Source organism: Eublepharis macularius, chromosome 17 (assembly GCF_028583425.1).
Source record: "Eublepharis macularius isolate TG4126 chromosome 17, MPM_Emac_v1.0, whole genome shotgun sequence".
NCBI lineage: Eukaryota > Metazoa > Chordata > Lepidosauria > Squamata > Eublepharidae > Eublepharis > Eublepharis macularius.
The window spans coordinates 31,792,190-31,804,879 of record NC_072806.1 but is presented as its reverse complement, the minus strand read 5'-3'; the positions used below and the strand labels follow the sequence as shown (position 1 = coordinate 31,804,879).

General features: G+C 46.9%; 1 protein-coding gene across 1 annotated transcript in view; it reads right to left on the bottom strand.

Annotated features, from left to right (window-relative positions):
• Positions 1-201: 201 nt before the first annotated feature.
• The window catches only part of LHFPL7 (LHFPL tetraspan subfamily member 7), a 103,250-nt gene continuing 90,761 nt past the window's right edge, over positions 202-12,690 (bottom strand). The window contains exon 3 of the mRNA XM_055001771.1: positions 202-947. Within this exon, the coding sequence (XP_054857746.1) occupies positions 721-947 (227 nt within the window). The 3' untranslated portion in view covers positions 202-720. The remainder of the gene's footprint in view (positions 948-12,690) is intronic.

The window sequence follows — 12,690 nt, the reverse complement described above, 5'->3', positions numbered from 1 at the left end:
CACGGTGTTCTGACTTGGGTATCGGCAGATGTTCAGATAAAATCTGAAATGCCACCCCTGAATATTGGCCAAGTATTTTAGAAACAGACACACCTCTTTAGTCAAAGATGAGCTCAATCACGTTGCGGTCGGTCCAGAGATTCATGCTTTGACCATACGAAAAGACAAGCCTGTACATTTTCAATATCCAGGCACCTTATTGGTATGTACCAATTTACAAAACAAAAGAGAACAAAAGGGCGCACTTTTTTCGCACACAACTTGCCCCTACTAAACTAGATCTGTAAGGTCTCCACTTATTGTATAAATAAACTCTAACAAAATAGCCCTGTCAGGTTCCAAACAACGGGGTTTCAAAAATCCTGACATTTAATAAGATATAAAAAGTGAGGTGAGGCTTTACAAAAGATCTTGAAACACAAAAAAGAAACTGGGAGGTAGACAGATATCTTGAGGACAAACACAGATTTCTCTCTCCTTTTTTTTCCTGAAGCATTCAGCCATTCTCTGCAGCATTCTCAACAGCTGATCAGACTTTGTTGCGGGTCCAGAGTGGTGGATATTTCATCTGTACGGAAGACTTAGCTGCGCACTTTGGATCTTTGTAGTGTCTGATTCCATCTCTCTTTAGCACCATGGCTAAAAAAGGAAGTGCTTTAACAGTTTTGCTGTCCTTCGGTTGCAGACAGAATTTGTCTATAGTTAGGTACAAATAAAATACTATAAAATTGTGGGTATTGGAGTCGGAGAGGCATGCTCTTTTGGTGCATATTTTGCAAAGAACGGCAAAAAGACGGACAGCATGACGCCGACGATCGCCAACATGTACCCCCAGCCAATCTGGCAATCTCCTGCATAGTAGAGGCTTGAATTCTCACAGTGTCTCCGCACAGTTGTAGAACCAAGACCAAAAGGGTAGACCAAAAGCCCAGATCCCATGATGAACACTAGAAGAGAAAAGACAAAAGAAGACGGTTTTAGCACATGGAAAGGAATTTTCCATGCTTGGTAATGAACTCCACGGGGTTTCAGGCCACAGATCAAGTAATTATGTGCATGCACATTTATACAGATTGAAACACAGTAATTCTGTAAGCCTTTAGATAAGGCTTGTACATGTTGTAACAGGCAGTCTTAGAAGTAGCACTCCCTTCTGAGCAGGGGAGGGAGTTCGAGGAAGATACCAGCCACCTACAACTTTTGTAAGTACTTGTATGAAAAATAATGCATTGCTATACATTCTGTTGCTTGAGTAATTAGAAAGCAGCATTGGCTGTCCTGCAACAGAAAGCAGCATTAGCTGTCCTGCAAGGAGGCTGCCCGGAGCATCTCTTCATGAGTCACTGCACCGGCATGGCTCCCTTCCAACGTAAAGACCATGACAGCAAGTAACAAGGAATTAAATGCAGGAGGGGATCCCTCTGAGGGTAGATAGCTCTTCAATCCAGGTCACATATTCTGAGGGAAGTGGTGGTTGGCCAGATGAACTGCAGACAGACAACTGGGAGGCCACATTCTGTTAAAAACTGCTTGCAAACACAAAATTGGCACAGCACACAAAGATAGGAAGAACCACCTCTCTTCCACTGCGCTGGGGTTTTGTGTGTGTGTGTGTGTGTGTGTGTGTGTGTGAGAGAGAGAGAGAGAGAGAGAGAGAGAGAGAGAGAGAGAGAAGGCAGGCTTTTCTTTACTGCACAGGAACATTTCAAGATAGAACACACCAGTGCAAGCCCTGACTCAACCTTTGGTGTAAATGCCTCACAGCCCAGCTACAAGGGACGCCTGACACAGGTTGGACACTTGTCAGCTTCCCTCAAGTTTTGATGGGAAATGTAGGCGTCCTGGTTTTACAGCTTGGCTCTCCATTACAGCTGCAAGACCAGGATGCCTACATTTGCAAGAGTCACTTTCTCATGTGCACAAGTGATGTAAACTGTGCGTGGCAAGAGTGTCTGCAACACTGGATCGACAATCTTCTCCTATGAAAGGGTACTCTGTCTCTTTAAAGTCTGGTTTTGAGGAGGTACGGGACCACATCCTACAATTTCTTTTAAACTAGGCCTAAGGTATTAATTTACTGAGGATATCATTTCTATCCAAGGAAACACTTTGAAGGTAAAAATCAACTAAGGAGGAGGAAAAGAAAGGAGCGCAGGGCAGAATTCTGGAATTTGGTCTGTCCCGACCTAAAAAGGCCTTGGTTTATCTCTCTGTCTCTGAACCCCATGGGAGCGTCTGGTGGTGGGGCATTCTCCGTGGTAGGTCCATTCCTCTGGATTAGGCTGCAGGGATGGGTGTGGAGGGTACCTTCATTTGCTTTCTGCAGGATGGCATGTAAGAGTGTTTTGATCCACAGGGCACTAGGTGGAGGAGAAACTGTCTTTGACTGTGCTTGTTACACTTTTTAATATATATATTTTTAATTGTGTGCTTAAATTTGTGTACTAGTTTTCCCTGATTGCTGGACACTTGTGACGTTTGTGTCCCCTTTTGCTCTTCTGCCTTGAGTTTGCAGAGAGGAGGCAGGATAAAAGCATTTCGAATAAATAAAAAATAAATGGGAAGCCCTGAAATTGCTCCCATCATTTGTGAAGTGTAAACAACCAGTGACTTCCAGTCCTTCTCTCTCTGCCACAACTCCGTCTCACCCCTCCTTTCCCCCTCCCTGCGATTTTTGAAATAAATGTTCATGTCAAATTTTCATTTCATGTGCATTGGAAAAAGTGAGGTCACCAAAGCTTACATTTGAATAAACTCGGTTAAATATTAAAGGCTCCACTTGATTTCTGTTCCACTCGCCTGCTAGTGGCTTTGGTATCTTGCAAAATAAGCACATTATATGGCACAGGAGCAACCCAGCCCCTTCAACTTGTGGCTGCAAAGAGCAAGTCAGCAGGCAGGATGGATTCATTTGCCAGGAAAATCCATATACAAAAATAGCAGAAATCCTCTTACGTTGCTTCGTCCCCACCATATTTTCCAAACTGCCACCACCAGCCAATCAGAAAACAAGTTTTTTTAGCACTGCAGTCACAACCACTTACTCTAAAGTCGCAGGGAAGCCGGTGGGTTGTAAAGTCCCACTTACCCCTTCTGCTGAACCTATAATATGGCCTATGGTTTACAGTTTGGTGCGAACTGCCAAAGGCCATGAATTGTAATGCTCTGGCAAGTGACCTCGTGGTTGTCAACATTAACAGCATGAGCACTATTCCCAAGGGTATGTCACACACTGTACAACAACAGCCTAGGGTTACCAGCTCCAAGTTGGGAAATTCCTGGAGATCTGGGGGGGGGGGGGTGAAACCTGTAGAAACCTGGAGAAAGTGGGGTTTGGGGAGGAAAGGACCTCGGCATGGCATAATTCCATAGAGTCCACCCCCCAAAGTAGCCATTTTCTCCAGGTGAACTCACCTCTGTGGCCTGGAGACCAGCTGTAATTCCAGGAGATCTCCAGCCACTGCCTGGAGGTTGGCAACCCTACAACAGCCCCAGGGAGAAAGTCCCTGTGCTTCTTCAGAGCATCAACTTGCTATTTATTTATTTAACTTTTTATACCCCGCCTATCTCCCCAATAGGAACCCAAAGCAGCTTATGGTGTTGTCCTCTCCCTCAGCTGTTCCTCACAACAACCCTGTGGGGTAGGTTAGGCTAAGAGTTTGTAAGTGGCCCAAGGTCACCCAGCAAGCTTCTGTGATAAAGCGGAGAATCAAATCTGGGTTCCCTGGATCTTAGTCCATCGCTCTAGCCACTACATCACGCTGGCTCTTACTACCCCTCAAGGTGATTTATTCACTTGTGCAGAGTGCAGGGTCCAACTGAACGCCAGGTCTCACGTCTGTCACCTCTGCCCTAGAACTTGGAACAGGCTCAGAGCCAAGCTACAAGTGACGCCTGACACAGGTTGGACACTTGTCAGCGTCCCTCAAGTTTTGATGGGAAATGTAGGCATCCTGGTCTTGCAGCTGTAATGGAGAGCCAAGCTGTAAAACCAGGACGCCTACATTTCCCATCGAAGCTTGAGGGACGCTGACAAGTGTCCAACCTGTGTCAGGCGTCACTTGTAGCTTGGCTCTCAGACAGCTTTGGGCGGGGAGGGTCACTCGATTATTTTGCTGCCCCCACAAACCGGCAGGTAGCAGTCACCCACAACCACATCTGTCCATCACATTTTTATCCAGCCTCTCTTCCAAGGAGCTCAGGACAGCATGCACCCCCCGTGCCGGCAAGTAAGGCTGGGGGGCTGATCCAAGGTCACCCAGGCAGTTGCAGGGCTGAGAGAGGATTTTATCAGTGGACTCCCCAGTCCTAGTACAGAATTCCAACCATTATACTACCAAGACACAGCACGATGTACAGAAAAGATGCACACTGACACATTGCATGCATGTCAGAATCATTAAAGAGTGAATGGCTATTTCTTACATCTTGAAAAATGTCAAACTCTCAGAAGAGCTGCTCCCCTCCCCCGTCTGATCAGGCCAAGGGAAGCCATCATGTAGTCACCGATACCACCCAGTCCTAAGCTTCTAGGAGGCAGCCAAACGGCACCTTTCCAAACAGATACACATGCAGGTTCCATTTAGAAAGTATGGATATTACTTCTGTATTCATTAAAAAAATTCCTTCGTTAAAATTTTGGTGGGACCTGGTAGTACATCCATCTATATCTGTGAGTGTGTGAAGTGCTGTCAAGTCACAGCCGACTTATGGCTACCCCACAGAAAAAGTTGACGGCAGCAGGAAAAGAGGAAGACCCAGAATGAGATGGCATGACCCAATCAAGGAAGCCACATCCTCCAGTTTGCAAGATTTGAGCAAGCTTGTTCATGGTTGTTGTGGATTTTCCGGGCTGTTCACGATAGGACATTTTGGAAGCCTTTCGTTCACAGGGTCGCCGTAAGTCGGAAGCGACTTGATGGCACGTAGCACACACATATCAGGCTAGCCTGGGCCGTCCAGGTCAGGAGATGGATGGATGGACAGACAGACAGATGCAGAACTACTGTACAAAAACACACATTTGCACAATTGAAAGTGTCTAGAATAAATTAATATTCATATTATAATGTGTTTTCATTAGGTTAATAAAACGCTGCCAGTTTACTGAGAACGTTTCTAATCTTATCACGGATTTGTTGAGTTTGCTCAATAAGTTCAGCCATCTCGACTAGACTCTGAGATTTAGTAAACTTTTTGGAGAGGGAAGGTAAACACAACTGACGCCAAAGTGTATAGCTGCTATAATTCTGGCAGCCGCCAACAGGTTCTAAGTCAGTTGAATATATTTCCAGTTATCAAGAGACTCTCAACATACATGCAGAAGTTCAAACAGAAGCACCTGACCTGTTTGTACGTCAGACTCCCCCCAAGGTTTTAGTAGGTGGTACAACCCTAGCACATGTGAAAAAAATCTTTTACTTCAGAACATTTTTGACATGAAGTTTATCACAAATATTATGTATTATGGCAGGATTTCATCAGGAGTCAAATGTCAGGAGTACAGTAATTTCTAAAGCTTCTCTTTCAAGTTTCTAAGATACTGTATGTTATTCTTTCCCATGCCAAGTCAGAAATATTCTTATTTAACATTTTGCTCCATATAACAACAACATTTGATTTATATACCGCCCTTCAGCACAACTTAATGCCCACTCAGAGCGGTTTACAAAGTATGTCATTATTATCCCCACAACAAAACACCCTGTGAGGTGGGTGGGGCTGAGAGAGCTCTGAGAGAGCTGTGACTAGCCCAAGGTCACCCAGCTGGCTTCCAGCGGAGGAGTGGGGAATAAAAGCCGGCTCTCCAGATTAGAGTCCCACGCTCTTAACCACTACACCAAACTGGCTCTCAACCTCCTCTCTCCACTTTAAAGTTGTGACTTAAGTGTTCATCATGACAGTTGCAAACGTACCTGCTGCACTTCTCTCCTGCCCTTCCTCCAAAAAGCCTTAAGCTATCAACAACTGCTTCTCCAGCCTCTTCACAACACTCCTGGGAGGTAGGTTAGGCAGAGAATGACTGGCCCAAGTTCACCCAGTGAGCTTCCTGGGTGAGCAGGGATTTGAACCCGGGTCTGTCCAGCCATAGCTTTTCGCTCAAATCGCTACACCACGTGGGGTCCCAGCCATCTGGCTGCAAGGTAGCCATCCACCGGCAAGTAACTGGGACCCCACACCATGTGAAGTGCTGACCAAATGCTGATCAAGTGCTGGGGGTGTTCAGCTTTTCCAGCAACGGATGTTTCTGAGAAGCAAAACTATAGGAGGAGAGTAGTTTGTTGGGAAGATACTTTCAGAAGGTGAAGTATTTTAAACTGTAAGTTCTTTGGGGAGTGAACTGTCCTCTTGCACTCCATACAGTGCTGTGCACACTGATGGTGGAATTATAACAATAAGGGGTTTTGCCAGCCACCCGTTTAAACCTCAAAGTGCCCCCTCCCAGATCTTTCAGCAATCAAGCAGCGGCACCAATTCTACAAATGTGCCACTGTTGGTTCACCTTTTGCTGCCGAGTGCAGCGTCCCTTGCCCGCCTTGGCTCCCAGCCTTTCCAAGACTTCCTTCCCCCCCTGCTGCGCCACTAAGAACCCCGATGGGCGTTCTTTGCCGGAAGGTCCATGTCAGCTGCATGATGGTTTATAGCCCAGACGTTAGCATCCATTTGTAGAAGGTCACCTTTCATTTCTGCTTTCTAATCTTCTAGACTTCGGAGAAGAGGAAGTGTCATTTCTCCTTTGCTATAGTTTACAGGCTTGCCTTTCCTGAGCCGTACAGTAGCTGATAGTTTTCACTATATACAGCCTGCTTTGGGAGGATTTATAACATAGCCATAAAACATGTATTGTCCCATGAAAACAGGCTGAGAAAAAAACTCTCCACAAGAGACTCTGGCTTCTGTATCACCATGGTAGAGACCGCCAGTTTCTTGGAAAGTTAGCCCGAATTCTTGCTTCCAGCATCTGGGCTGTGCCACTGCAGAGGGAGTCTCATAAGGGGGAGGGTTTCTCCAGACTACAAATGGAGCCTCGTATGGCCAAAAGCTCCTGTACCCAAAACATCCCCTCCATATAGAAAACCACCAGATGAAAGAGTTCTAGTGTAGCCTTCTTCTTGGCAGAAAACTTTCTCTAGTTGTAGGAGTCTCTCTCCTTCCATCTGAAGTGGTACAGCCTCAGTGAGCCTTCTCCAAACCTAGCCAGCTACCCTGCCAGAGCTTTGCCCAGATTGCATTTATCCCCCACTGCGACCCACTGAGATATTCCAGAACTAGGACAATTTATATTGACTTCCTGCAGAAAAAAGGTTTTAGAGTGACCTTTGCTTTCATGCAAAGATATCATGATCAGAATATACACCAAATAAAATGGAGCCTGCAGCCTTCCAAAGGGATGACCGACAGCCCCAGTTCCCCTTCCCTGCATAATCGTTTTGTTGGTACCGTAAGAAAATTGAGAGAAAGTAACAGACTAGGCATGGGAGACCGGCAATCTTCCTCCTGGGACAGTCTCTTGCCCAACACCCTTCTCTGCAAGGATCTACAGAGAGGCATAAGGCTCCTTTCCTTTACCCCCCCCCCCCCGGTAGGCTCAGACCTATTTGCATGCTCAGCAACCAAGACAGTAAGGAAAGGGGGGAACATCTGCCACGTTTGTAGGCCTGGGAGTGAGGAACAAGACACTGCAGTTGCTCCACGAACATTTCAGAGATGAAAACAGGGACTCTGTGGTGTACTTCCCATTCTCAGCGCCAAACGTCTCTGCTCGATGCATCCCCACAACTGCTGTAAACAACGAACGGCTCCGTTCTTCCAGTCCTGACTCAAGGCAGGCCTGCTGGGCTGTTCCCGTCTGGTCACAGATCTCCCCCTGTACTTGGGCTCTCGCTGAAGAGGTTGCACTGTATCTCGACAGAACCACTTCAGAGGGGAAGAAGAAGCCTCAAAGGATCAAGGGACTTCCCTGGGGAAATCATGAAAACATCCACCCCTCCATGTTTCCCGCAAGGGGCTGTCCTGCATTATTCTCAAAGCAAAGAGGGTCCCTTCTCTTTCAGGCAAAAGTACATGAAAAAGGCTCAATAGTCTGTTAATAAGTGAGCCCACTTAACCGTTTGCGGTGAGTCATGTTGGCTGCGGTGTGAGGAAATGGCAGGCTGCAGGGGGCCGCAGAGTTCATAAGCGCAATGTAGAGTCATGGTACATCTGTTCCCCCAAAGATTCGGTTTCTTGAAATTCAAGCAGGGGCGGGGGAATATGTAGCGAGGTTAAAAGGTCAAGGTCTCCCCCAAACGGCAAGAACGGGCACAATGATTTACCAAGCACATGTCCCAGAAAACAGGAATTGTCCCTGGTGAACAAGAGAACTGGAACACTAGATAACTAGGTATTAACCTATAAAGCCCTATGTGGACAGGGACCGGTGTATCTGCGGGACCGCCTCTCCCCATATGAGCCTCAGAGGACTCTTCGCTCTAATGGCAAACATCTGCTGAAGGTCCCTGGCCCCAGGGAGGCCCGCCTGGCGTCAACCAGGGCCAGGGCCTTTTCAGTCCTGGCCCCAGCCTGGTGGAATGCTCTAATGAGACCAGGGCCTGGCAGGATTCACTGTCTTTTCGCTGGGCCTGTAAGACAGAGCTGTTCCGCCAGGCGTATGGTTGATGCTAGGCGGAATCCCCCCTGTCTAGTCGAGCATGGTCTCTGCCCTCCCCACTAGCGACATCCTACATCTGTTGAGCTCCACTGTAAATGCTCTGGTGAGGTGAAATGGAGGTGCCTTGTGTATGCACATAGTGCATTTTATTATGCCGCTGAGTATACGTGTATGTATATATATATGTATTTTAAATGTTAGGATGTTTATATATTTATAATTTTAAACTGTGTCATTGTTAGATGTATTTTAAATGTATGTAAATTCTAATCCGCCCTGAGCCTGCTGGTGTGGAGAGGGCGGAATATAAATCTAATAAATTAAATTAAATTAATTAATAACGCCCCCCGCCCAAAAAAAACTGGTGGGTATTTTGCTTAATGTCAACTGTAGCCAGGCTCTAAATAGCCCCCTTGGGTTAATGCAAAGAGATGGCATTAGTCCACTGGGATTACGGGCTGCCTGGCTCTGAATGCCTGAGCCCTTTCTCAAGCTGCGTTTCGGAAAGTCGCATCAAAAGGCTTGCCATATTATTTGGGGGAGAGGCGGGGACAGGACACACGCCCAAGGCACCTAACTGGCCTCGCATTCTTTAACTCCTTCTGTTTAGTGACAAGGAGCGCCTGCAATTCCGGCTTGAGTGTCTAGGTGGCAGCAGTGCCAAGGGCTCGGCGGCGTCAGAGCAAAGCAGGTGAAGATTGTGATTTTACCTCCTCATCAAACCAGATAACCAAGGTCACTGAGAGCCAAGCTACTAGTGATGCCTGACACAGGTTGGACACTTGTCAGCTTCCCTCAAGTTTTGATGGGAAATGCAGGCATCCTGGTCTTGCAGCTGTAATGGAGAGCCAAGCTGTAAAACCAGGATGCCTACATTTCCCATCAAAACTTGAGGGAAGCTGACAAGAGTCCAACCTGTGCCAGGCATCACTGGTAGATTGGCTCTCAAAGCCTCTCAACAAGGGACGCCTGGGTGCGTGCCCGTCAAGTGTCGGGAGACACAACGTTAGCTGGGAAGCATAGTTTTGAAAGACAGAGCCAGCGGAGATCAGTCCAGAGGGGATTCTTTCATAGCCCTCCACCACCTCTGTTGTGCTAGACTGTTTCCCCTTCTGGAGCCTTTGCCTTGCCACCCTCGTAGCTTAAAACTTTGAAGTGACTGAGCTTCCCGGAAGGGAAGACACCAGAGGCATCGGAGGGCTGTGAGAGAATCCGCCCTCTCTGGTGAAATCTCCACCGGGTCTGTCTTTCAAAACTATGCTTCCCAACTAACATTGCGTCTCCCGACACGTGAAGAACAAGTGTCAAATGTCTTGTCAGATGTCTCTACAAGTCTCTCTAAACAATCTTACACGAGTAGGGTCAAGTGAGAGATCTTACACTTGTTCTCCCACTGGGGATACACATGCACTGCTAGGAGACGGAGGACACTTGAAATAAGACCACATAGAAAGTGAGTCACTTGAGCATCCCCGTGTAAGATGTCTTGTGTAGAGAGAACCTATGGCGCAGGGTTGTTGTTTCAAAAAAGGTCAACTCGAACTCCCAGCCAGCAGCCGTCCAAAGGAAGGGCTTTTCAGTAAAGAATCGCAGCAGGTATTTCGCAAGCAGGATTTCCAACCTTGGCAAAAAGAGAATGTGGACGCAAGCAATGCAGCGTTTCAGAAAGAAGCAGCTGCACACACTGGCCAGTGCAGAGAACTGGTGTGTTGAACCTCCATAGGCCTTTTGAGGCTCGTGTTAAGACATCAAGGGGGCGGCAGCCAGCATACACACAGGCCCATTTGGAACATCTGCCAAGATGGCTTGTAAACACAGCCAACTCCTTATTTATCTGCTGCCGGGCTGATATGAGTCACTTCCAAAAAGCTTCTATGTGGCCTTCCAATAGGGCAAATACCAGCCCCGGACAGCAGTTGCTAAAACACACAGCAAAGGATGGGAACAACATTACACAACAAGCACAAAACACACAGTGTTAATTTCAACAAGTTACGATGTTGGGGAAAAAGAACAGAGGAAGTGAGGGGGCTCGGAAAAACTGATGAAATCAGAATGCTGAATTCGGCAACAGACAGAAAATTCTCCACGTACACTTGAAGCTCTTGCTTCTAAAACCATAGGAATGCAGTCAGGACTCTGACACTTTGCACATGTTCAAGGGCACTCACTTTTATTTACACGTTCTCCAGAACTAAACGCTGCCTGAAATTAAAGCCTAAGAACAAGTTATGATGAGGGGAATCCCAAGTTTAAATGTCCTCTCTGCCATAAAATCACTTGGTAGCTTAGAACGCCCCCCCCCCCTGGCTGCATTGTGGGGATAATAATGCTGGTTTACCTTATAGGGCTGTTGTAAAGGTGACTATGTTCAGGGCTTTTTTTCAGCAGGAACACGGTGGAACGGAGTTCTGGCACCTTTTGAAAATGGTCACATGGCTGGTGGCCCCACCCCCTGATCTCCAGACAGAGGGGAGTTTAGATTGCCCTCTGCGCCAGTGATGGGGAGGGCAATCTAGTGGAGATCAGGGGGCGGGGCCACCGGCCATGTGACCATTTTCGCCGAGGGCGATTTAAGCTTTAAAAAACTCCCCCCTTGTTCCAGCTGACCCAAAGTGACATCATTGTGCAGTCCTGAGTTCCACCACTGAGTTCCACCACTTCTTTTCCCAGAAAAAAACCCCTGACTATGTTAATATGCTTTGAACTATGAAAATGCTATACAACTAATAATAATAATAATAATAATAATAATAATAATAATAATAATAATAATAATAATAATAATAATAATCTGCTTGCATAACTTTAATGGCCCACATGGATGGTGTTTTATAGTGGTTTATGAATGGTGGTTTAACGATCAGGGAGTCCCTGGTTCGAATCTTACCTGTCCATTTTAGACAAGCACTCTTCTCCCTAGAAATAAGAAATACTGGCCCAACTGACAATGCTGTAGTAGCTATGATAAGAGAACATCTATGAAGCACCTGGAATGTGCGAAAGACACTTTCATTATTCTTCAGAAGCTTTCAAGGACAGCCTCTTTACTCCAGGCCCCTGTTGGCCTGCAATACAAGTGAGTCCTCCTTCCCAGTTATTCTATCAAAGGCAACCCAAACGATAGGCTAGCGGCAGACAAGGTCATCCGTCTGCACCCTAAAGTAGCGATCATCTTTGGTGGCAGAGCAATGAAAAGCTGCGGGCTGCGGCCACCATAAAAGGCATGTGCAATTTTCCTCCTTTTTAATGGTTGTTTTTTCCTGTCCAGAATTATTTCCTTTGGTTTAATTTCAGCCACGCAGGCTGCAATTCCACGATATCTGAAAGCCATCTTGGATCGCTTCCATCTGAGTTGCTCATCTCTGTCCTGGGGCTGGCGCCCAGGGAGGCAGCAGTTAGCAGGCACAAGACAAAAAAAAAATGCCGGTAGGAAGGAAGAGATGGTCTTTGACGGAGTAAAGCAGCAGCTTTTTCAAAAACTTACTTGTTTCGGGGAAACCCTCCACTTGCCTGCCGAAGAGCTCCTGGATATTGCACAGGGGTACGTCAGACTTTCACGGCTCTGGACCGCTCAACTGGGCTCACTGCCTCTAGATGTCAAAACATGAGTGCAGCCCAAACACAGGCATGCCTGTGAATTTTGCGGTCACAATTCGAGAATCCCAGTTTTTGACATGGATGCTCCCTTTTGGGGACTTAACTGCAGTCAGCGTTTTTCCCTGATTGGACTAACAAAATGTCTGCACAAGACATCTGACATGTGAAGGACATGGGATGGGAGATGCAATGGTAGCCGGGAAGGATAGTTTAAAAAGACAGAGCTGATGGCAGGGCAAAGGCTTTGCTATACACTGGAGCTGTGTGAAGGGGCTGTGAAATGCCAGAAGGGAAACTTCAGCCCATTATAACCTTTCCAGGTCCAAGTCCGGCTCTGGAAGGCAGCTCCAGCCCATTTCCATTCCTGGCTGCCCTCTGGTTGCGATCCCCACACAGAGACTGGAGAGGTGAAATTGACAGAGCCTTGGGGGAGGTGAAGA